This window comes from Echinococcus granulosus, assembly GCF_000524195.1.
Source record: "Echinococcus granulosus chromosome Unknown EG_S00159, whole genome shotgun sequence".
NCBI classification, from domain to species: Eukaryota; Metazoa; Platyhelminthes; class Cestoda; order Cyclophyllidea; family Taeniidae; genus Echinococcus; species Echinococcus granulosus.
Window position 1 is genome coordinate 50,663 of NW_020170539.1, and position 25,859 is coordinate 76,521.

At 44.4% G+C, this 25,859-nt stretch overlaps 2 protein-coding genes across 2 annotated transcripts; both read right to left on the bottom strand. All coding sequences in view use genetic code 11, as the record gives it.

Moving 5' to 3' along the window:
* Positions 1–1,976: 1,976 nt before the first annotated feature.
* Positions 1,977–10,603, bottom strand: EGR_09655 (hypothetical protein; the record flags this gene model as incomplete). Its single annotated transcript, XM_024498904.1, has 14 exons — positions 1,977–2,033; positions 2,654–3,496; positions 3,790–4,210; positions 4,848–5,093; positions 5,390–5,664; positions 5,783–5,859; positions 6,440–6,654; positions 6,808–7,101; positions 7,342–7,448; positions 7,598–7,737; positions 7,871–8,024; positions 9,976–10,194; positions 10,352–10,407; positions 10,441–10,603. 14 exons carry the CDS (start codon positions 10,601–10,603, stop codon positions 1,977–1,979), a joined length of 3,267 nt encoding a protein of 1,088 aa, XP_024346677.1.
* Positions 10,604–13,678: 3,075 nt separating this feature from the next.
* On the bottom strand, positions 13,679–25,783 carry EGR_09656 (Centrosomal protein; the record flags this gene model as incomplete). Its single annotated transcript, XM_024498905.1, has 9 exons — positions 13,679–13,949; positions 14,036–14,169; positions 16,080–16,377; positions 17,845–18,155; positions 21,036–21,224; positions 21,697–21,761; positions 22,468–22,795; positions 25,467–25,538; positions 25,664–25,783. 9 exons carry the CDS (start codon positions 25,781–25,783, stop codon positions 13,679–13,681), a joined length of 1,788 nt encoding a protein of 595 aa, XP_024346678.1.
* Positions 25,784–25,859: the final 76 nt, after the last annotated feature.

A 25,859-nucleotide genomic window follows, 5' to 3' on the forward strand; every position in this document is an offset into this window, starting at 1 on the left:
CCGATTTGAAAGTGGCACAGACTTATGCATCAGGGAATGGTGGCATAATTTTTTGCGACGTTAAGGTCACACCAGAGTTGTTGGACTTATAATAGGCAGAACTAAGATGATTTTAGGGAGTGGTTTCTGCCTTTGTCATTTTTTCTTTAACACAACCTTTTGATGTGGATTAACAATTTAAAAGAGCTAAGAATGAATAGTGTTGATTATTTTATTTTATATATTTTACCAGCAAAGCCATTTTCCAATCTAACTTTTGATCTAAAAGGTAAGATTTGACAGGGTGTCTTGGGGCGTGAAGAAACTGAGGAGAGAATGCCCTACCATGACCTTTGAAAACCAAAAGTGGAGTAACTGAATCACCTTAATGTGTTGCAAGGATCTACCAAACAGATCTTCAATCTTTTTAATGAGACATGACTGACCTAGAACCTAAAAGCTCGCCTTCCATGTTCCCATGAAAATTGCATACAAATAGATGAGAAGATCTCCAGTCTATGTTTAACTCATTATAGGTAAAAAATGTTCGTTAATTGGTCGCTCTGCTCTTTCATTTTTTAAAAAGGCGCCTTTAACAAGTTTTTGTTTCTTTGTTCCGCCTTAATTAGTCTTATGGTTGCCTCCGGTTACACAATGGAGGGCGTTGCTTTACTACTTGGTATGACTTTCATCGCGATCAATGTTTACGTCTGTATAAACTTGACCCACGGTAGGTTACCAAGAGAACTGCAAGCTACCCCTGACATCCTCCCCGAACCTCACGGCGTACGTTCAGCGCGGAGTGCAGAAAACAAACTTACTACTTTTAAAGCTTAAGTAGCAACAATATTTAAGAAACTTTTTGACTCTTTAGCCCTACTCTTCCGCTGAGAATTCGGCAGTGAGTGGACCACCGGATTATGAAACGGCTTGTAGAGAACCGCAGCCTATTCCCAATGACGATATGATTGCCTATCAACCACCTTCAACGAGTCCTCCACCTCTTGCAACGTTGACTTCAAACAATACTCCACCGTGAGGACACAAACGAATTGGCAATGTGGCATTTGTAGACGCTTGCTTTGCTTAAGACTCCTTTCCGCATCCAACTGGATTTCGGTAGTCTGTTATGGTACTTGTTGCATTATTCTGGACTTATTCACGGGTACTTCCGTTTTGAGCGTGTAAAGTGCATCTAATAAATCCAAATTTGTGCAAATAGTAAAAAGCGGCTCGTCACTCTGTTGACACCTCAAGCCAATGGATTACTGGTCGCAGAGAGCCGAAGGCGATTGGATAAAACCTAATCACAGAAAAATGTTCTTAAAATTCTATGGCAAGTGTTTCTTTGTAATCCTGAACACAGTATGTTCCACGTTGAAGTTATTCGGTTGGCTGTTTGATTTTCTGCATTTGTTTCTCTACGCGCATTACCTCAGGGATGCAACTTGTTTCTAATCCATTTCACTTGGCTGGAACTCTAATGGTGCCCAAATGCCACTCTCACCTCCTTGCCACATCGAGATTGAGGTTTCGGGTACTTTCCTCGAGTGCGTTATCAATGGAAGTGTAGAGCCTGTGAGCTCGAAAGTCCGCATGACTTTGATGACCCCTTGGTTGCTGGTTTCCTTCCGTAGCGTCAAGGTGTAGCATTCCACCGCAGAAACGGCTCTGACCGCTGCTCCCCCTTCAAGGCCAGCTGTCACCGTCACCGGTACATAATCATTTCTACTTGAGGACGCTCTTGTGAACGTACAAAAGAATTGGGAGACCCATAGTCACCAGCTCTAGTCGAGAGTGCCGAAAAACACTCGCGAGGTAGGCAGAGATACTGACTTCACCCCACTTCAATGCGATCCATACTGTCGAAGTAAAAGCTCCTTGATCAAGATGAAGTACTCAAAGGTTAACAAGGTCTTGCGGCGAGTTCACGCCCTTCAACGGTCACCTGGATGCAGGAACCGATTTGGGATCAATGAAATGGTCAATCGAAAAGCTCAAACCGGCACATCACTGACGACTCCACCAGTTTTGGACACGGTATTAACACCTGCCTGGGCAAGGAGAAGGGAAATTGTGCGACCGCGGCCCCAAAGAGGGATCCAAGGGAGCCCCTGAACTGCCTCTAGGTCAGGGCGCAAAATCAGTCCTGCTTCATGAACTGATGGTAACGAGCTTGGCGGTGCCGGAATCCAGACAAACCCTCCTGAACAAATTCCAATCAATTCTCCTGCCTCCCTATCATGAAATATTCAACAAAGCAATTAACCAATTTAAAAGTGAATATCTGGTTGCAAATTGACTTTTTTATATACACAATACACTCCAGTCAGCTAAAAAAAGAAAGCTACACTTGATTCCTTGAGGCCACTTTCACAGCAGAACTACGATATCTAAATGATGGCCTGAAAAATACCATCCCGACCACATTGAAACGATAAACAAATCAGAAGGCTCAAGGCAGATAAAGGGAAAGGGAAAGTAGAGGAGGAAGGAAATAGCAACGGGCCGATCTTGTCCGAGGTAGTGACCCAAATAACAGGGAAGAGGTGAGGGGTAAAAAGACAGCTTTACAATCGAGAAATCTGGTCAATTTGGCAAATTAATTCAACCGAGTGTCTCGACTCTGTCGGTATTGCTGTTATCGTTGTTGGCAGTGGTGGTGCAGCCGTACAAAGTCGATGAGGTGGCCAGGCAGTCGATGATACAGGGAGCGAGGCAGAGCACGTGCCGCCAGACACTGGAGGTTTACATGCCGCAGCGGTCGGAGACCTGATAGCGCCAGTACCCGAGCGCACGCCCGTCCCCAAGGCCACGTTGTCGTGTTGTTGCGCGTCGTCCCGACCACAGCCGTCCCTGGACAGGCGCCGGCAGACCTAGCGAAGCGAAGAGCGGAGGTTGTGACCGAGGAGAGGGAGGAGGAAGAGGGGGAGTTAGCAGCGAAGGATGCTATAATAACAGCAGCGGAGACAGCGGCAGATCTTAGAGCGGAGGTATTAGCTGACAAAGGACTGGTAGAAATGATGTTCACTCCGACATAAGCATCATCAGTTGCAGTGGTAGCGGGGGCAGCAGAAGCAGCAACATCAGTGGTGGGTCTGGGAGGGGAGGAAGTAGAGGCAATGGACCTAGTTGAAGTAGAGGGGGAGGAGTCGACGTCCATTGCTTCAACCCGGTCGCAGACGGCTCCTTCTTTCTCCACTACCGCATCTTCACCAAAGGGCGGGGGCATAACAGCGGCGTCAAAATGAGCCCCACAATCCAGAACGAGGGTGGCAACCAACTCGGCCTTCTGAGACTCGGAGAGAGTGTGAGAAGCAAGGATGCGACCGATCGGACGATAGCCGCAGGCGTCTTTGGCGTCAGGGTCGGCGCCTAGAGCGGTGAGGAGACGGAGGAGGTCCGCGTGTGGCAGCGGTAAAAGATCGCAACGCACCAAGCGCGAACACGACGCTGCCATGTGCAACGGACTTGCGCCTTCGTGAACACGTGGATCTAGTCTCACCAGTCTATTCACCTGTACATAAAGCATTTAAAATGTCCTTTCTGGTTCACGCTATTGTAGCATCATAGCCTGGGGGCATGCTCGTTATAAAAGTAGATTTGCGAAACTGGTAGCTTGGACGACATGATCAGGTTTATAGAAAACTCACACGAACATGGCAATCCAGTGAGCAATGAAACCGGGTCGTAAAGAAGTCAAATGTGTGATTAAAAAAACTACACCCTTCATCTACATGCTGCCTCTTTCTCTTCCTTTTTGTAAACGCTGTAAACTTTGGAGTGTAGCTTCACTTAACGCGTACGCACCTGTCGGAAGAAGCGTTTCAACAATGCAGGAGTCATTTTGCTGCGCATCTCAGCGTGTTCCGATTCCGAAGGCACGAAGATGTTCCACGCAGTGGACGTAGGCAACTCTTCCAAGGCCTCCATGGCGTCAGGCATTGCGGTGGTTGCTTCTGTGGGGGTCTCCAGCAGCGGAAAGGTGCCTGAGAAGATGGGTGCCCGTGTTGGTACGGCTATCCCGTTTAGGGCGTGACGGAACACCTCCAGCCGTTGGCGGTGCAACGGTGGGGGACGCGCTTCAGGCGGGCAGAAGTAGTAAGCAAGAAGGGCGATGAAGTGCAGGCAGAGGCGTACGTGACGATGCAGATTCATCGCCTCTTTATCTGCGCTCGTATACGCCCATGGCATGCGCCCATGCCAGTGCGGATAGGAGTACTCCATACCCCTAAAATTAAAATCACTCAAATTGGACTTAATTAGACATTTTTAAGCAGAAAAAACATCGGACAAGTCTACTATGGAGGGATTCGCAATCTACGAAATATGGTCGTGTTCCATGGGTGTGCATTTCAGTGACTGTGCCCGCCACTATGGTTACCAGGCTCTGCCACAGCAGTCATTTCCATATGTAGGAGAATGAATGATACTTGACACGTAATCAACGCACAACCTCCCGTTGCGAATTCGCACAAGAAACAAATTTTTAATGACAACAACGGACACAATCCCTTATGAACGAGTAAATTTTTGGGTAGTTAACACACGTCAAGTAGAGTGCGGTCCTCCGCCCCTCCTGTGACGTGCGCAGAATGGCTAAATGCTGAAATGAATTGAAAGCACATTTGAATGGACAGGACCAGGACTTCATGGAACTGAATTCGGTCGCACCATTGGCCTTCAAAAGCAAGACGATGAAAAGAGGACCCACTCCCTAAAACTATCTCTTTTCTCCACTTTACGAGCTAGGGAGGTTGCACTTTGGCTTAAACAGCCGTTCCTGTTAACTCTTGCTTAGATTCTGAAAAAAAGGATGCACGACCACTTTCTCCACAGTAGAATAAAATACACAGCTTCCACCTCACCTCTCAATGTTGTCAATAGCAAGTTCAATGGAGTCGACGATGAGGGAGGGCTGCAAGCGGACAGCACGGAGGCCAGAGTATCGATTGGAGAGGACAATGTTGTAGAGCTCCGCGAAGGCCAAGAAGGAGGATTGCGAGACGTAGGAGAGGGGTTCAAGAAAGACACGCTGCAGTTCAATGGCGTAGCGCCAAAATGCAAGGCACTGAGGAATTGCTCCCGTGTCCGCGTATGTCGCTCCACGGTAGCTATTGGGTTGTAAAGGCTCACCTAGCTTAAAGAGTCGACATTTCGGCTCCTTCAACCTTAATAATCTTTACTACTTTATTGTTGAGATGCATCAACAAGACGAGTGATTCACGTTTGCCTTTAAAACGAGTGACTGGCAGGGATGTTTGATGAACAATGCGGCTAAAAAGCGCTTCTAAAACCCCAGGAACAGAACAAAACGGTGTCAAGCACTCATCAAGAATCGCCTATTCAAAACTTGTACGCTCTGCCAGCGGTCCACAAGCAGCAAGCTAGTTTAACGCCATCGCCTCACCGTAGAAAGTAGATGGTGTCGGGGTGATCAGGACCTAAAATCCGCAATCGAATGAGTAAAGGCTGCAAAGGCAGCGCGTAGGCATCCTGAGTGACGTGCTTTAGCTCCACAAAATTGGCGAACTCGCGGACTAATCCGAAGGCAGTTAGGCTGTACCGCCGCAACCGCGTAATCAACAAAGGCTCCGGTTGGGATGCCGCTGCTTCAGATTGAAGCTTCTCCTCCGCTGCCTCAAAAATCTCGCATGGGTCGACTGTACCACGCGAAATCGCCTCCTACAAATGATTCCTACCTCATTATTTGTCGGCAGAAATGACATTTCGTCATCATTAGAGAATGGATTAAAGGTCTTTTATTAATAAAATGAAGCGAATCAGGGAAATAATAACATACTTCGGAAACAGAGAAGTAACGGAGCCTATATGCCTCATCGGATGCGGTGGGTGACTGGGGCTGAGACGTAACATCACCTAGAAATAAGCAAGAAATTTAGAGAAATACCAAAGTTAGTAGTATGGAGGTAACTTTAGGAAATTTGTCTCTTAACTTGGTCCGATTTCTGCGATTTGATTTAACTTCCTCGAGCATTTGAAATGACGCAGCGAGATCATCCCAGTAAACTATTTCAAGGTAAAGATGGAAAGCTTAGGCCAATCCAAGAAAAGCGACTTCTACCTCTGACATTAAAAAGGCCTACGCAAACGCTTCTCCATGGTTAGGTGGTGGCTGAGGTAAAACAGGAATGTATCTTTCGAATTCGAAAGTGCGCTCAACTTTTACAAAACCTTACAGAAATTATGGGGAAAATGCAGACCTTCAGACCAATTTCGGCGGACCAATGAGGAGTCAAAGATGGCACACTTTTTAGCAACGTAAAGAAGAACTTCTGTGGAGGTTCAGCCAAAATGATGCAAAACGACAGGATATTCACAGGACGTATACAATTGTCGTTTTACACATGACTCCTCCACCATAAAAAAGTTTACACAAATAACCTTTAGTATTTTCGGTGGGAAAGTTCTTTTACTGGTGAAAAGTTGACCTACTTACTCTGTTCCCCTTCAAGCGGCCGACGAATGTGACGCGAAGAATGGGGATAAAAGTCAGGCTCCACACCAAGCACAGCATCAACAGCCGATCTGAGCTGTTGTTCCGGTGACTTCAAGCCATTACTTGTCCAATTCGCACACAAAGATGGGTCGGATTTGTAGAGGGCAAGCAGATGTTCATACTGCCGCGCTAATACGTTAGCCCGTGCAGCATGTCTAAATAAAAATGATTCTTCGTTAGAATAATGTTAGTAAGACAGGTCGGTTGAAAGCCAATAGCTAAAGATCAATTTGTCACTACAACCTAAGAAGTTCCGTGGTAGGCAACTAGGCTATGCTACTGATAGGCAATGAGTAGAAACAACCCACTTTTGAGCCCAAATAGGATCCGCGGTAATGGTTGAGGGCAGCGGTGGAGGAGGTCTCTTAAGAACTTCAGCGCTGATTTCATTTGCCCTAACATTATAACACCCCCTTCCCCTCTTCTTCTTTGCCATCTCCAAAGCGACAGCGTTGTACGCGGTGGCTTGAATGAGGCTCCAAGCGTAGTGGTTACGAGCGCCCTCCTCCACGGGAGGGAGGCGTTTGGTGTAGCCGAAGTGCGATCGTCGCAGGCACATTGCATACCGCCACTCAATGACTGCATCTTGCACTCTGGACTGTCTGTTTGATGAGAAGGGAAAGTGCAGACTTCTTAAAAACTTCAAGTGGTAGATAGTAACTGAGGCAGAAGATCGACTCACTGCTTTCTTACCTCGTCACGTAACACTACCTGAATAAGGAAATCATCTGGTGCAAAATGTCTTAGCAAAAGATTCTTTAGAAGTGTATTGATCTAGAGTCAGAAAATTTTCGATGTTGAGAGGAGGAACCACTGCTTAAAATAGGACCATAGGTGACAACCTGTCATAGAGAGAAGCACCCAGGAGCTCGTGTGCGGCAGCTTGTTCCTCGACTGGGACAACGAATTCACCAGAAGGCGACCGCAATTCCGACAGATATTCTACAATCTGAAGACCGCAAATGTGAGCTTAAGCCATACAATGGGGTAGGAAAAGCATTAGCTACTTATTTGCAAATAAGTATGAGCGGGGTGCTGACCGATTAGCATATTATATTGAACGTACTTTAGGGAAGGTTTTTGAGAAAAAAAGTAAACCTTTTTGTAAGCAGAATTAGCGCCTGAGATAATAGGCGTCTGACCGTATTCGTCAGGCCGCATTAAAGCCCCGTAGCGAAGCAGGAGGATAAGACTACGCAGGTTACCGCTTTCCGCGCAATCGTGCAGAGCCGTGTTGCCTAGGCAAGAGATTGACCAGAACTGATTACTACTTTGCTTTTCTATTAGAAAGAAAGGATATAAAAAAATCGTCCGCAAAACAAGTGGCACTGAAATGGCCCTCACGAGTACACTAGATGAAACGCGACGCACCTTTGGCCGATCGCCGATTGACGCGAGCCCCTCTGGAAAGAAGGTATTTGACAATGTTTTCGTGCCCACGGAAACAGGCGATCATGAGGCACGTGTGCTCGTGCCGATTGGGTGTCTCGACATTGGCGCCTTGCTCCACGAGGTAGCGTACAACCTACGGGGAAAGGAAATAATCACGAGCCGTTGATTGGTATACCCAAGGCCGATTTGCATTCCACCTTCCGTCTGCAGTCGTCGATAATGCAGTTGAACTAATTTGACCACAGAACCTGGCAACTTTCATTCCATGTAGACAGGTGAATGGCACTAGTTCCAATTGTTATTTAAATTGCAACAAAACGTCGCTTAACTCAAATGCGCAGTTGCTCGTGACTCGCCTTTCAGGCCAGTGACACATTTCTGGTATCACAGCTCTTCTACTCCAAACGCGTGATGTCTAAAATGGTTTCTTTTTGGTGAAAACTCAAGCGCTGCATTAGTGGCAGTGGTGAGGAAATTCAGAGCAAAAGAATAACAATCCCCAATCTGCTCTCTCTGCTGGAAGAATCTACAAAGACCTCGCCTAGGACTAACAAAATTGACTCGACCCACGGCATCTAATTCAATCGAGTAATAAAATGAGTCTTTATTTGAGCAGACATTGAAGGTTCACAGAAGTTTTGGAAAATGACCGCCATCTAGAGACCTTATGCAAGAGTAGCTTGAGAGAGGACGTCTTTGTAATTTAATAAGTAAGCGACGAGCAGAAATTAGAATGGAAAATACATTCACTTGGGGACACTGTTTAGTTTTGAGCAATGCAATTTGACTAAATCTCTAAGACGAAATTCGTGAAAGGGATGAAATCAACCAGATGCAAACGGTCCTTGAAAATGCATGCCCTTTAACCCTGAACAAAGATATGCGTGACCAATTCTTTCCTCTCGAAGTGGTCACTCAAATACCCCGGACTACCAGCTGACGATTGAAGTCGAGGAATGACAACACTCAGGAGGGGAGGGGAAGTGAGGCATGCAACACAACCTACGCAACGGTGGCGTGAGATTGTTTCACTCAACTCTCAACCATGCATACGTTATTAATGAATCTCCCCCCAAACCCGTACGCTTCGTAACGCCTTCATGAATAACTTGAATGCCGACGTAAACGAGAGCCAAATAGGAAGCGGTGGCCAGTCAAATTGAGGTCAGATTTTACCCTCTCTTCTCATTCGCCTTTCAACGAAGTGCACTCAAATAGGATGAGATTTGGCTCACGATTTGGAAAAAAGTCCCATCACCACAAAGTAAGGTTATGGTAGTTTTAGTTCGTGTTGATCAGACTATCACGCAGATTGAAACGAAAAAAAACGCACAGAACTCGGGGGCCACGTGCTGAACTAAAGAAGCTCGGAATAAACAAATGCATAAACACTACCGGATATTTGACACAGAGATGGCTTTTTCCATTCAAAATTAACTCACCCCACTTTCCGAACGCCGTATTACCTTGCAGATTGGGGTCACGAAACAATAACCACTTTTATTACGCAGTTCAAACTAGTGTGGATTTTATCAACTGCTTTTGGTATAATTCTTTTTTGGAAACAATGCACTTATATGAACTGGTGGAAATCTTAAGACTAAAACAACCCAAGAAAGTAGAGGGCACGAAGTGATTTGAGAGCGCAGGGTAGAATTCAGTGAATGGTGTTTATCAGAACCTGGAGTGCGAAATAGCGGTAGTCATACCTCTCAGCTTGTGCCTTATTTGCGTAAAGTTTTGTGAAAGTATGAGTGCTTCTGATAGAAGTAGACGTGTGACCGTCATTTAGGTGGATCATTGCAAACTCGAAAATGATTCAATTATGTGCAGAGGCAAAGCAAGCTGAAGCCTAAGCGGTTTGACTAAATGAGGAGTTGATTGTCTTAAACCCGCAAATGTCCCAAAAACGTTCGACGAAATAAAAGTGACTGAAAGCGTGAGAGGAGCTTAAGGAGTAGTATAAATAGAAACGCCGAAAAAGGCTGCTCTTTATGAAAAGATTGCGGTGGTAGTAAGTAATAATGATGTGATGGAATGATACAGGAAGAGGCTTATCCGTAAAAGTCCAGCAACTCGAATACATGGCCCAAGAGAAGCGACTTAAACAATATTAAACAAACCTCTTCATGACCATCAAAGCAGGCAGCGCGCAATGCGGTAGAGTTGGTGATAGTAGTGCGATTCACGTCAGCACCACGGTCGACAAGAAATTGCACGATTTCGAGATAGTTAGCAGCGGCCGCGCACCACAATGGTGTAACACCTTCCACTGCCTCACCGTCAAAGTGGACGGTACCGACCTTTCAACGAAAAAGTGGCAAAAGCAGCTTAGAGCATAGTGCAAAAAAGGACTCCCAATGGCTGCAAGCCCAGGGGCACGATGAATGGGAGAAAATGCAAACCTCTTGTGTCGAAGCAACCATAGTAAAGAAGTGGACCACAATAAAAAATGCACACCTGCTCCATATCCGCCCCACAATCGTCCACAAGATATCGCACAATATCCGGTTTGCCTTAAAAACAATAAGAGAGCTTACTTTAATTACCATTTCGACAGGCAGAGATTAAAGCTGTTTGCCCGGAACTGGTGGGTGTGTTGATGATGGAAGGGATGCTATTTCCTCTCCGCTCTGCAATCTGAATGTGCTTCTTCAGTAGTTCCATATTTCCCTCTGAGCAAAAGGTTATAAGCTCTCTAACTTCGATCATTTTCTCGCACCCAAACATCTGCATTTTTATCTGCTAAAATATTTCAAAAGTGCCGGCTTTTACCAAGCTGATTAAAAACAATTGTTATGGATATTTAAGTAAATAAAAAAGCTTTTTCGAAGTTAAAAGTTGTTTAAAAGCACTGCTTAAAGTTTAAGATCTAAACTGCAAAGACCCTCAGATGACAGGCGTATTGAGTTATTATCTGTTCATAATTTACTTATGTTCTTCATCAGATATACAGGTTTCATTCACATTAATGCCTCCTCATTGTAAGGCAATCATTTTAACAGCATGAATGCATCTTGGTGTATTTATCTAAGTCTGTCAGAAGACTGTCGCAACACGTTGGCATCTATAAGGTAAGCATAGTGTAATACTTATGTTGTTTTAATGTACCTTTCAGGGAGGAGGCAATCAGGAAACTCGAATCTGGTGACCGGATCTTCCTCTCCCTTACCTAGTGACTGCGGCTCCCCTCCTTCTTGAACACTGTATTTTCCTTCTCCATCTTGTCACCTTTAATAAAGATGTCCAAAACGAATCAACCGGGCTTGCCTAGGAACGCTAGGAATAGGGAAGCGGAGACCGATGAGTTTCGCTCCACGATAGTGTTTGGGTTCATCATTTTACCTAAATCATTGTATTTCAATTTAGTTACCCTTCTTTATGGCTCCATCCAACTTCCTTAAAGATGGAAGAAGACATAATACCTGAGAAAAATATGTGTGTAATTAACATACAGTGGGTCCTCAATTTATTGGTGTGACCCATAGGGGAACCCACTCGGGCAAGGTATGGAGACGGAGACCTAAATTATCCCCCCTGCCAAAACTGGGAGTTAAACAACCATCGCACTACATTTGTTTGATCAAATTCATTTTCCCTCTTAAATATATTCTCCTTTTGTGCTGTCAATCAAATGTGCCAAAAACTTGCTTTAATGCATGATTTGCATCATTTTTTTTCACTTTTCGAACAGCTACTGATTTATTTTACGTTCTACTTTTTACATGACTTATACATGATTGTACAAGGAGGGCACGCCCTAGAACACCACTATTAGCTCTTTTATTGTCCATAAAATACCCAATCCAGTAAGTAATGGTCCGTTTTGAGTGGATTCCTCGACTTTAGTACTACTTTTGTATTGGGACTCTGGAACGTGTTACACAAAATTCATTGTTGTTTTAGACATTTTATTAATTTGCTGCAATTAGTAATGCTAAACGCCACATAGTTCAGAATTCACAAAACAAACATTATCTTCCAAAGAAATACATTTCTCAGTCATCCTTTACTGACTAAGTTTTTTGACCGAAAGAAAAAAGAAACATATCATCTCCACAAGCAACGAATACTTGTCCTGCGTCGATGCAAGGCAATACGAAATGAAGCCGCATGAAGCAAATCTAGTAGTCTGAATACAGTGTTTCGCCCTCCAGAACATCGCCGCACTGCATATTCATCCCTGGCGGTGGCGGTGGTGGTTTGACGGTCACCTCACCCTCCTCCTGCATCTTGGAGTTGCCAAAATCATCAAATAAATCTATGCACTTTTGTCCATCCTTTGAATAAACACGCGAATGTGCTGAAAGTGGGACAGACAAAAATTTGTCTTCTTCTGGCGGCGAAACACTAAAGTACCTTTGTATCCAATATATCGAGACCGATTTAAATTTTACTCTAGCAATATTTATGGCAATTGATCCTACCACTTTTTCTGAATGTTTGGTAAAAATGTGACATTTTATTCATAACATTATGGTGCTGTTCAAGTAGATAAAAATCTATTACAGTCTAGAATTTGTTTACAATTGACGGGCAATCAGGTTGCTACAAATTTGAACATGGCGGATGAAATTAGACTTGAAACTTAGTAGAAGCGATTCATCTACTGTAGTCTCACTTTTTCATCCCAGTTATAGTTACCTCCTTGTCCGAAAAAAAAGTCTGGGCGAATAACTACCAGCCTAGGTCATTCCCGGCATGCATTGATCGTGGGAGTGGATGGGTCACAGGAGATCGAGGTCAAACTCACATTTCACCAGCGACGGCGCACTTCTAGCCATTCGCAGTGTTCTCACTGGTAGGGCACAGCCTTTAGACTTTGGCAGTGACTGGGCTTGACCTCTAGGTGATGAGTCGCTTGCTGGTAGATAGATATTTTTAAAAAAATAAACGTAAAGCAGATGTGGACACAATCAATGTCTTGCCACTTTTTCCGTCATAATCCTTCATGACTGCTGGATTAAAATAGCTTGCTTTGATAAGTATGGACCCAGTCATTCCGGAGCTCTCTATTCATCTTGGATCCATCTATCCATCCAAAATCCATCTATTCATCCACCCTGGATCCATCCATTCATCCATCTACCCATTCATACATTCATCCATCCCGGATTTTTTATTCATCCCGATTCTATCCATTCATCTTGAAGACATCTGTGCATCCATCCATCCATCCATTTTAGCCAGCTCAACTGACTTCACTAATGCATCCGCCCCAGATGCATCCTCTCGCCCAGCTCAGATTCGTCCAACTTTTCAGCCATCCATTCAGATACGCAAACAGAGAAGGGACTCACTACTGTTCTGCAACTGGAGGTTGATTGCTCTTCCTGGCTTCGCAACAAAGATTTCGCTTAGCGATGTCGTGCTCGAAGGATTATCCTCTTTTCGCGTTAACAAGGGCGCCCGTCGTCCGGCGGAATTGGCTACTCGTGGTTTTGGCCTGAGATTTCCGTATCCACGTCTATCCTTCTAAAAGGAGTGTCGAATTCTATTTTATTTTCAGTTATCTTTTTAAAAAGGAAGAACGTTTAGAAGATAAAAGTAATTCAAGAATCAAAATTAAATCTTGCTTCCATCGATGGCTCATCTATTCCTTGTAGAGGCGGTGGTCGTTTTAGGACTTGAGCCACGTCAAAATTTATTTACGCAACCGTTTCAACTGTCACTGCATACATCTGCTCCAGATCCATCCACCCGTTTAATCACCGACCTAGCCTTCCCCTCCATCCGATTACTTCTCTCCACCAACTTCCAACTCTACTCTGTCCACTCATCCAACCATCAGAACTGGCAAGAACAGACCTGACTTCCACTAGCCTTCTTCGTGGAATGCTTAGTGGATCTAGTAGAGGTGCCTGAAGCCACATCTCGTGTAGACTTGGCATTCTTCTTTTGGTAGTGTCCGTAGGAGGAGAAGATGCGTCTTTGGTTGACCTTGAAAGAGGCCTGATTGACCTTGTCAGTACTCATTTGGCGACGCAGTGGGGTCATCATGCCTCGCAAAGCTGATCGGATGAGTAAAAGTTGTTCCTCCTCCGATTTTGTAGTTAGTCTAAGACCAAGTTAACACGTTTCAAGGCAACAATTTGGAACGTGTTTTGGACGATAGGTGGATGAACAAAACAACCGTGAATCTACTTTGGTTTTTTTTGATCTGCCAATTTCTTGACAACTTTCTCCACCTCTGATAGGGTTGCATTCAAGCGGGCGTAGAGGTCGCGAAGGACGTCGGTCCTCTTCCCGTGCAGGTCCATGTTCTCAAGACGTTTACGCTAAAGTGAACACAAAAGGTGGCAAAAACCGAAGACTCCCCAGTAGTTTAGACGCAAAACTAACTGAAAAGACTTCAAAAAAGTGGTAGTCATGTAACAGCAGGAACGACTTAACTGGCAAAGGGATTTGATTTGATGGCCTAACTAGGTCATCTTTTGGTGCTTGGGTTAAGGACAGGGAGATTGGCACACTAGGGCAGTCATCGCATAGACCCATCCACCTGTCTCTTCATTCAACTGCTCCTTCACAGCCTCGTCGGCCAGTCCATCCACCCGAACATTCAGCCCTCCAGGCGCGTCATTTGCCCGAACCACCGCTATGCTAGCCAAACACCCACTTGTTTCTGAAGGCATTCATCAGACGTCACCTCGTCCATTCCAGACTACATCCGTCCAGATGTATCTGCGTCACTTCACGGTGTGGTGAAGTCACTCATTTCCCTACCAAATCACAAGCCCAAAAATCCCTCCAGCCATCCATCCACTTATATACACGTCTGGTGAAAAAAGTTGGTGGTAAAGAGACAATAGCAAGTCTAAACAAAGCAAATTCCTCTTTTTTGCTGAAAAAGTGAAGCCCTTATTGTCTTCCAGGTGGATGGGAGTCATATACACACATACACACTAATTGCATCAGCTCTCCAAGCTCTTGAGCTTCTAGTCATTACGATCCCAATGGGTTAGTGTCAACGATTTCTCCCCTCAGATGATGAAGGAGGTGACAAATGAGGGGTGATGAGGAAACACTTAAAACCAGGCAACAAATGTGTAAACAACAAAAAAGGAAAAAAGAAAAGGCGGGAAACCTGTATGCCACTCTTTTGGCGTTCCTCCATTAGTTGGAGTTGCAATCGTGAGACCAACATCTGTACGAATGGAATAGAGCAACAAAGAACTCCTGTGATTGGGCGTTGCCAACGCGGTTTGTTGTATCCAAGTTCTGCCTTGACGCCGTCAGTTAATGGGTTTTAGAGGATTCGAGGCTACAATCTACCTACTGGTCGCACACGCACAGCTCTTATGCCTTGGCTATGATGGAGCGGAGGAGGGGAAAAGTGAAAGTGAAAGTCATTGTTCCCTCCCTCACCACCGCTAATAATATCCGGTGCAGAAGTAATACTAGCTCATGACACAAATAATAATGGTATGGAATGATAAATGGTTGAATGGTATAAATAAGCCGCAGGCACATGACTGCTCCATCTGGCCATCCATTCAGGCATGATAAGGGAGTCGTGGGGCTGCCGGAGGTGGTGAAAGCAACTGCAAAATAACCGCCTACTTAATTTCGAGGACTGGAGACAGGGGAGACAGTATTACAGGCGATAGGTGTCTAATATTAACATTAGAGTGTCCGAAGGCTCACATCACAATGCTATGGTGGGAGCAGAATGAAAGGCGAAAGTTATGGACCATCAAAGTCTGCCCTCATGACATGTCAACAAAAACCTCAATAAAATTTGACTCCGAAGGTACAATAATTTGAAATCTGCGTGGTAATTAACTTTACTCGTCCAATCCCCTATCTCCTGTTTGGAAATTTCTAGTCATCCACATACTACTGTAGTTATCAAATCAGTAGAGTGATCACGGGCAACATCTGGGAGGATGTCTAGAGCATGATGGGAGAACTGTGCAGCAAAGTGACGCATGTTTTAGTCGTATATTTGACATTCCTCATCAGTGGTGCTCTGCAGATCGCTTAGACATTATTATAGCCTTTTAGCCCCTTAGCAGTGGAGCTCTGCCCCCGCCCCTTCCCTCCCATTCCCGATGCAATCTGCAACGGCATATCTAAAAGGTGACATTTGAAGGGATTTCATCGCTTCTTCCAAACCTTGAGTTAATTTTAAGCTACTCTACTAAGAAAGAGTGGATGAAAAAACAAAACGACTTTTATTCCTTCTTACCATGTGTTTCTTCAACTGTTGACGCAGTCGGCTCTCAGGTGAACCCTCCTTGGAGCGATGGGAGGTACCTTTTGCAAAAGTGTTAACGGACGATGTCAAAGTGCCAGTGGAGGAGGTTTTTCTGGCCTCCACACCACCCACACTCGAATTGGAGGGAAGAGAGGCCTTTCGCAATGATGATGGTGACGACGACAGTAAGGAGGTGCCGTTTGTGGATTGTTTCCCATTCACCAAATCCATCTTACTCAATGTAGTCATTAGACTTGGTGGAACTTTAACCATTGCCTCAGTTTTGGCTCTACAAGTGGACAGCACTTTATTGATAGTAACCGACATGCTAAAGGGGAGAGGTGCGTTCAATCCAAACCGGGAATTACGAGTTTGTAACCACTAAAAGACATGCCATTGTAGCTTCACCAAACGCAATTGCAAGTGACGAGTCGGTCTCGACTTTGTGAGTCAACATAGCGAGCAACGGTAGTAGAACGTGGATGTAACAATGGTTGGTGCCTAAAGAAGTACGGTGATGGGAACGCTCAGTTACAGTAGGACATTTGAACGGAGTAAACACTTCAAAGACAGCCCTTCAACTGTCAGTCACGGTCGCCGATGTGACAGCCTGCTTGCAGTGCAGAGCCTTGGTGACCGCTGTTGTGGACGTGCAGCCAATGCAGAGGAGTTGGTGGATGGAGTAATACCACCTGTCATGGAATGGTTCAGTCGTACTGTTAAGTCTATGTGCTATTGTCGCATTGGTGTCCGTGTTGATTAACACACTCCCTAAAACATTTGCTCCAACTAGTCCAGTGCTTTATTCTTTATAACCGACAAGAGCAATTAAAAATGGCATAAAATAGCTGCCTACATTATTGGATTGATGGGAACGAACTACCTGAAGGCCTGATACTTCGTTCAGTTGATAAAAGATGGCCAAAAGGAACAAAAGTGAGATGCGATTATGTGGAGCTACCTCCCGATGTGCACTCTGTCAAATCCCTTCTTGTAAGGTAAAACTCCTGACAAGAGGTGATTAGTAACAGGAATGCGCTTGCAAAAGAACAACAACCGAACTGCAGTAAGGCGAAAAATGATTTCCCAGAATGCAGTTGCCAAGGCAAATGCAGCTAATGAACTCATCAAAGTCTGTGAGATTCATAAAATCTTCTTAATTCTGGATCCTGTCGAGCTTCCAAGCAGATTAAACATGCAGACTTCAATGCGGAGGTCTCTACTGATAACCATTATAAGTAGGCTGACCGGGAACTTGGGACGTGTGTACGTGACTGTTGGCTGAATGGAAGAGACACAAGGTGATCGCATTTTTATTGTCTTTGGTATTACAGTCTACCTGTTCTGCCTTTTCGTGATGCTTGCTAATCAAGGCAATCTAATGAGAGCGCAAGTCCCGCAGGGAAGTTCTAACATGCTTGGGAATTAAGCACGAAAAAGGCAACTTTTCGAAAACCGAAGGTGGAACGCTTTCCAAAGTTGTTGACATCCTCAGAAAATTTGCACTTCAGTGTAAGCCAAAGCCCTTAACTCCAGGATGAGTATAATGCAGAGGACGCCGTGGAGTTGCGATGGCTACTAGTGTTATTCGGTCCACTCCCCAGTCCCACCCCCCTCTTCCCGCCGCGAGTCGGTCTTGAAGCCTATGATAGCTGTACAGGGCTCTGCTTTAACTCTATAACGACCTTATACCCAATTCTGAATGCTTTAAAACGACTTTAAGGCTGTAGTATTGACACATTCGGCAAAAACTCACGTAGTCTCGGTGTTACGTCTGGCTCTAGCCGCAGTGCGCCATGGAATGCCACGTACAATAGCGTTCTCATCATGTAAATTGTTGTTGTAGTTAGATTCATCATCCCCACCGAGATAGACACTTGTGATACGTGTTAGACCAACCTTCCAGGGTGTGTTTTGAGCGGAGACACTGGCCGAGCGTGACAGACGAGACTGGCGCGTACCCAGACGAGGCGCCGGTTGTGGTGCTTGTGTTGCACTGTTTAGACGAGGTAGACTTTGAGCACGTGCTTGAAGCAGTGGTCGAGAGGTCAAAGGTCCCCCTGCAGGCTGAAACGTTGATTTTTGGGAGGATGTGTTGTGGATATTATATGACTAACAAAGAAGCTGATAGCTGGTTCTGTCAGCTGCTAAATGGCAACAATTTTGATACTCCCAAAGTGCATCATTCTTGACACTCTTCTTCATTTCGATGACTGAATACTGGGGGAAAAATAGTCCAGGTGGAAGGTGCCAGATATGAACATCTGAGCGTCCAAAGCTCCACACTGCAATGATTCAGGGAGAGCAGAATGGAGCTAGAAGAAATCAGTTTTCAATAGTTCACCACAGCATTGCGATGAAAGGGAGATTGATTTGACATCCGTGTTTCGACGCCTTGCAAAGACAAGGGCTAAACGGGGGACTTGCAAGGGGACACATCATGGTGTAACTGAGAAGGGCAATGCCACTGATGAACAGCGTCCTGCCAACAAGCAAGCAATGTCTTGCCCACGTTTGAATCGGCCGCCTCTATGGCTTAAGATGCATAACTAAAACGAGTCTCTGGAGTATCGGTGCGATGTAGGATTGGAGGCACTTCATGGATCTGATCTTAGAAATGAATCTTTATTTCTCTAATACAGCAAAATGTTAATACGAACTTCTTTGCTTCCACAATTTTAAGCCAGGACAAGTTGGCTGAGGAATGACTTAAGAGACAAAAAACCTTTCCATGAGGAAATCTTTTTGCAAATCAGTCATGGAGATCGCCAAATTTTGTGGCTGACTTTTTCAATATTTCGCCCAATTTTAGTCGTGACAAAAGGAGGGAATTGCAAAAAGCCTTCAGTTAGAAAATGAATACCTTGTGCCTTCTTTAAATTCATCAGTTTTAAATCGCGAATGGGTAGATTTGTGGTGGAAAAACAAATTTCTTAAAGATGCTTAAATCAGATCAAAGTGGGTCAGCGTCCATCGATGCAAATCAAATCCTTCTTCTAAGAGAAAAAAAGTGGGGGAAATTTAATTCAAAAAGGTATTCTTAAAGTGGTTCCTAATGAATAAAAGCCGGTGGGGCCACTACGCGGCAATTTGATAGTTTGTTTAACCATCTGGACGCTTGTTCCTCCACAGGCTTTCGGCGAAATGGCCCTCCGGAAATGCTAGTAGCCTTCCATTCCTTCTCTACGACAGTAAATTGTATGTTCTTGTATACCAGCCTGGCCTATTACGACCTTAAGAGGGACTTGTTGCATTACAATTCACCGAGACAAATTCTCCACTTTGAAAGCCGGCGTTGCCAGAAATCTTAAAGACGGTTGTCTTCCCTTTACAGATAAGAGGAAATTGATGTTTCCTTATGAAGGAGCACTAACACCTCTTTTGCATTGACATGTTTTAACCATGAGTGTTTACAAAATGAGATGCCACCAATGCCCTCAGTGCTGTGTAGCGGTATGCTACTTGTTTCAAGGGGCATTTGCCTACGCGGGCCCTTCAGTCTCGGTAAAAATATGCGCCAATCATGGCGGCTTGGCTCTCTGGCACGCCTTTTTAGACGCTGACAGGAGCCCAATCTTCTGCCATTAACCTACCTTATTAGGGCTCTAAGGAAAAATTCGTGACGCCACAAGTGCTTTGTCACCGTTCATGCCCTCCAAGCGCTCTCAGCGAAGGTGGATACATATTGTGATGGTCACTTTATTTGCTTTGCCCAGTGAAAAACCCACTCAGAGGAAGTGCTGCTTCCTCTACTTTCCTTAAAAGTATTCAAATAAGTCGCACAGTTACGAATAGTTGCCTTTTGTTATTTACAAAAGCAGAACATACTGTCTACTAATGCATAGAAGGCCTGAAAGGCTACTAGCATGATCGGAAGGCCGTACCACCGAAAGCGGAAGTTCAATCCCCGCAGTCTAAAGTGCCTGGGCAAGTAAACATCCAGTTAAGCAAAACATCAAGTCACTGTATTAATGTGTCAAAGTCGTCAAAAGCCTTCAAAGTTGAAGCATGTCAGTAAAAATATGACAATGGAGTGCCAAAATAACACAAATAAATTCGGCTTTTGGGGTGATTTTAGGTACGTAAACACTGCAAAGTGTACTGGATCCCGTCAGTATGCATTAAGAGCTACTTAGCTATTAAATGAAGCCACCTAGTCTCCCAGTTCTTTAGTAGACCAATGAGAAATACCTCGACCTCTGAACTTGCAGACCCCCTAACAGCTTCAAAGTGGACCTTGGTGACGAACTGCTCCTGCTGTACCGTAGTTCAGGTCACACCTGGGAAAGTGTGCAAAAAACGACAAAGAAGGGAAACATCCGTTCAATTTGTGAACTGCCAATGCAATAAACTTAAAACTCATGGGGAAAATTCTCAGGCATTGATGCCTGCTAGTGTTTTGAACGATGAAAGGTGGGTCATTAAAATCAGAAAATTGCTCCAAGAAGCCACTCACTACCGTGTAGTTCACTAAACGGCATATTTTTGCTCTTTTTTGGCAACTGTCTGGCTGAATTCCTGCTATCAGTGCCATCGCTGGTGGTGAATAATCTTTGAAGGTCAAACATGACAGAATTCTCTAACAAAATGGCAAACTTTGTAAAGTCTCCCTGCTAAAACGGGAAAGCATTGTTTGATCGCCTATCCTACCTCGCCTGGATATTATTGTGGTGGCTGAGCGAGATAAGTAACTGATAGCGCTCACCAACATTTACACTCAACTGACAAGTAAATGACAAGTTTTAACTCTAATAATTCACTTCCGGAGACTTTCTGTCTTCATCGAATCAGATTGTATCCTGACGGCACGAAGCTCCCTCCCCTCCACCCATTCCTCTAATTCCAAAGCCCTTTTTACGTCATTTGTGTTATGAAGGGCTTATAAATTCCTGGAGAGCATCAATAAAGAGTAAAAGACCAAACACCACCCAAGTTCAGGAGACTCACCCTAAAATTTGGTCTCTGTATAGTTCTTGCTGCCGGGACGGGTTTAGGCTGGTAGGTAGGGTTGGCTGTGGAGGTGCGTTTCGGTGGCTGCGGAGCATCCAAATCCAATCGCAACACGCCAACCATACCCGGCCAGTCAGTTACTCGGCCTCGATTCGCTGGTTTGGCCAGTGCTCTCAACCACTTAAACTGAAGAAATGGAAAATCTGAATGCTTCACTCTGGGTGGTAAATAGCACATTTCACCAAAGAGGTGTCTGACTGGTTTGCGCTATTATACACCTCAAGTCTTTCCATTCTTCCGTGTTTTGACCTTCGCATAGTTTGATGGTGGCAACCCTCTCACCTACTAAGAGGAGCTCATCCAGGCTAGTGTGTCCTTTTTTCCACCCTGAACCATCCGCCACAAGGACCTCAGAGGGAATTAGACCACAGAAGTTTCTACACTGACTGTTAATCTTTTATGTGGTGGATACTACTCGTGTCACAATTACAGGAGCACATAAGACGAGCAGGTGGGTCTGATTGGTCTTGTACTTTTAATGACAAGAGGATTACTTAAAAAGTGAAACTAGGCCTTCACTAAGAGAGACCGACCACGTGATGTCATCACATGTCAAATTCTAAATCTGGAGGCTACAGATTAAAGGTGCATAGCCTACCTCGAGATGCTTGCCATGTGAATTGGTGAGAACGCGTTCTGTAACAGCTCGAAGAATATTTCTATCTAAAAGCCAGTTAAAAATGTTTCCTTGAGCAAAATTTGAAATAATAAAACAATGGTACGAGAAAAACCTTTACTCCTGCGAAAAAAAAACAATATATATATATATATATATAATGCCTAAACGATCATGATTAGTGATAGACAAACTACTTACAATACCCAGTTTAGTACTCAGTAGTATGATATCCGGTGTTGTAATCAAAGTGAATGTTGGTTGACTACTCACATTAGATTTCGCACTGTTCCACCCGCACCAGAAGGACACTTCGAGGGAGATAAAATCTTGGCCATTTGGCACAAGGGGATGCCAACTAATACAAAAGTGGGACACCTGCGCAGAGGCATTAAAGTGAATTCTAAATCCACGGTTTCTGTCCCCTTTACAGCGATCTCTTATTAAGCGCGGTTCTAACGTCGAGCACTCCTAACTTTTTCACGGAAATCCGCTTGAGGCAGATGCTGTTTTACCTTGGCTAAAAATGCCTAGTGAATATGGAGAAGATTGGGGCCAAAACTGGAGATAACAGGCCTTTTCTTTAAAGGATTCGAATGCTGAAGGCGAAGTCCCCTTTAGAAAATATCTTACATTAATGGTGGGTACTAGTCTAGAGGTATCTTCAGGTCACACTCCGAAAAAGAAATTGGCACATTACACATATGTGAGGGTGGTAATTACTGGGCATTTAAGTGGCACCATCAAACGCACCCATTTTTTTATTCCGCCTCAAGTCGACAATGCCCAGTGTCCGGTTGCCCGCCATCTCGCCAGTGCCCTTTAACCCCTTGACGGGCGCCTTGAGGAGGTTTAACCACGCTTGACCTGCGGGGTCAGCAAGGCCGCAGTTTTGCAGGTCAATGGCTTTGACCCACCTATCGTCTCGCAGCACCTCGCACAGCAACTTGGAGCCGTTATTGCCTATGTGAGGGTTGTCATTCAAGGTTAGTCGGCGGATGCCACCCATCGTGTCCATATTGGGGGTCTGGTAGCGCAGAGAGTCTTTCCACATCTCGCCCTGACGTTGTAGGGCATGCACCTGAAAGAGAAGAATCACAAGCTCTAATGGATTAGGTAAAGTTAGAGGGAGTGCCAGACAGCAATTCCATATCTAATCAAATCGCAGGATTACTAGCCACAGCTGATCCCATTCTTATCACAATCGCCTCGTCACATATGTGTGACGTAGGTTACAGGAGAAAAATGTAGCATATGGAGGACTGTGGTGAGTAAAATTTCGTGCCGAACTTGGCGGAGAACGTATCAGGAGGAATGATGGCCTTTTAGTACAAAGGCAGCAGATGGGTCAATGAACCAAATGTTCTGCTTAAAGTGGGAGAATATTTCATAAACCATAATCCCTACATGAAATCTTAGAAAATGGATCATACAATTGTAAAATAATTTGAACGTTTTGCCATTTTAAATGGTTGAAGAAGAAAAAACTTCTTTAGGATCCATAAAGCAAGAGACAGTGATTATGTTCTCTGCAGTAGAGGATTAAGCAGAGGTACTTTTCGCCTCATCTCAATTTCGGTTTTTACCTTTTAATCATTTTGTTTTCTCCTCCTATATTCTACTAAAAAGTTTTTCTGCGTTTGTACCACCTTGTTAGATGGAACATGAAGAGATGGAACAGTTAAGTGGCCTTTTCCTGGCCTAACGCATTCATAGCATAAAATAACTAATCAAGATTGCAAAAAAGGCCAGAATTTTGCAAAAACTTGAAGAATTATACACCTGCCTAAGTGATGCCACTTTTCAGAATGTTTTTGTCAAAAAATATACTTCAGAATTTAGTGAATCAATCGATCACCTACTGATGGAAAAAAAATAGTAGTATATTTCGAAAGTGACTCTTCCGATGTGTTAGCCGTAAATTTGTGCAAATACAGCTAAAAAGGAGAAAATAAAATCGACAAACAAACGGAATGGATTTTGGGTGTTCCATAACCTCACCTTTTAACTCACACGAAAGGAAAGCAGACTCTAAAATTTATTGCACGACCGGTTAATTGTTTGTTTTGAAGGAAAAATTGTGTCCACACTGAGGTTGCCGCATTGGCCGAGTACATGCCCACTTTTCGGTTATTGTTACGCAAATCAAATACAACTGCAACCACTCAGCAGAAAATGGACAGGAATGCTGGGAGGGAGGGGGGGGGGAAGAGGACAAATGGAGCAGTCATGTTTATATCCCCAAAAATAAAAAGGTTGGTGATAAATTGATTTGAGCCATCTAAACCACCAATCACCGGCGCCTGAGTGGGCGTATTATTGTACCTCCTGAAGGTAGCCAGTGGAATGAGTAAGCGATGGTATTTGCTGCGGAAATGGAGTTAATGAACCACAAAAATTGTCAGGTCGTGTGATCATTTCGTTCCTTACACTCTCTTCCGTCTTACTCCCCTCCTCGGGCCACCTTTTTTGTCAGTGGAATGCCCTTAGCCCAAGTCAGAAGAGGCGCTGGCGAAAGGCGGGTTAGAAAAACCTCCAAGGTCCGGATTTAGCACCGTCAACTTTGTAAGAAATGCAATTCCCCTAATGCCTGACGTTTCTAATTTATAAAAGGGATTTCTTAGACAATTTTTCTTTTAGCAACCTTAAATGCAAAAAAGGGAGGGAAAATTCTTCATTTAGTCTAATATTACAGATGGCTAGGAGGCAGACGACTTGGTCATTGTGGCCAGCCCTTCAGTGGGGTAATTCAAAGTGACATCGCATTTCTGATTTGGCGGCAAAGCAAAGAGAAATCTTATTATATAAAATTATTTTGAATTATTTTATTTGCAGAAAACCAAAACGATTGGTTAAAACAATGATTAGGGATCCTCCAATGTCCTCACCCCAACGTAGAAGTGATTTCTTGAAAGAAAAGTCCATTTTAGCATTTTTTAGGAGGGCAATTCAAAACCACTTTTGTATTCACTTACGACAGGAAGGAAGCCAACAAAATGGGGTCGAATTGGATCTCAGAGGCACTCCTTTATTTTTGGAAGGAAATCTGATTTCACCAGAGACCAGTTTATCGCATTCACCTGCCTTTTGGGTACTACTGCGACCGAGTCGACATCTTTTTAGACAGGAGGGTGGGGTGTCTATGCCATCCTCGTGTACATTGTGGGAGACGACAAAAAGAAGGAAGAAAGGAGGGGAGGGTGGGGGAGGGAAAATTAATTAGCAAATTAACCCTTCATTTACCAACTCCACTTGTATTTATCCACCAATTTGCTTTTTGTCAGGATAAAAACTTGACAAAGATTGTAAACATTTGGCACTTTAAATTGTAGGGAATTATTCGAGATCTTTAGTCACTGGAGATTCCGTAACTGGTGCGGTAGTCCACCAGTTCTTTAATACGTCAAGCCTTTAGGGAATGCCTAGAAGCTCTCTACTGGTAGTAAATATTCGCAAAACTCGTCACAGGGAGGAACAGCTCGGATCCTCTTGACTGAACGCCACCTAGTTCAAACCCATGGACGTTGGTAAGATGGATCAACGCCACTTTTACCACGTTGAGAGACCACTTATGCTGCCTAGTGGAGAGCTTCGATGTAGCCAAGAATCGTCAAATGTGGTCTCGGGAATCTCTGAGAAGAACAGGATCACTTAGCAGGAAGACATCGAGCATCGGAAGTCATTAGACCACTCAAGCAACCAAATTTGGTGGTTTCAAAACCAATTGTTTAGACTTACTCACGCTTACTCACCTGTGATAGCAACTCCTCGGACAAATTCAGTCTCCGTGGATGGTAGAAGAGCATTCTAGCCGTGTTTGCAGCCTTTCAGGTACCCTAGAAGGCTCGAGACACTGCGGAGGTGACACACACACACATGAATGGTCCCCAAAAGTCAGTCAATAAGACAAGACTGACCTTTTCTCCTCTCGATGCAGTTTTACACCTACCTTTGCATCGGATCGGTCAAAATTACAAAGCGCTGTCCGGACAGCCAGTTTACCCGTTGATTGATACATCATGTGACGGTCCAAGACACTGTCCTTAACTACTCTCCTTCCTTCTTTCATTTTCATTTTTTTATAGTGCCCAAATCAGTTTCGTAAAACAAAAATGCCTCTGCATTCTTTACAAAAATTAAAGGCC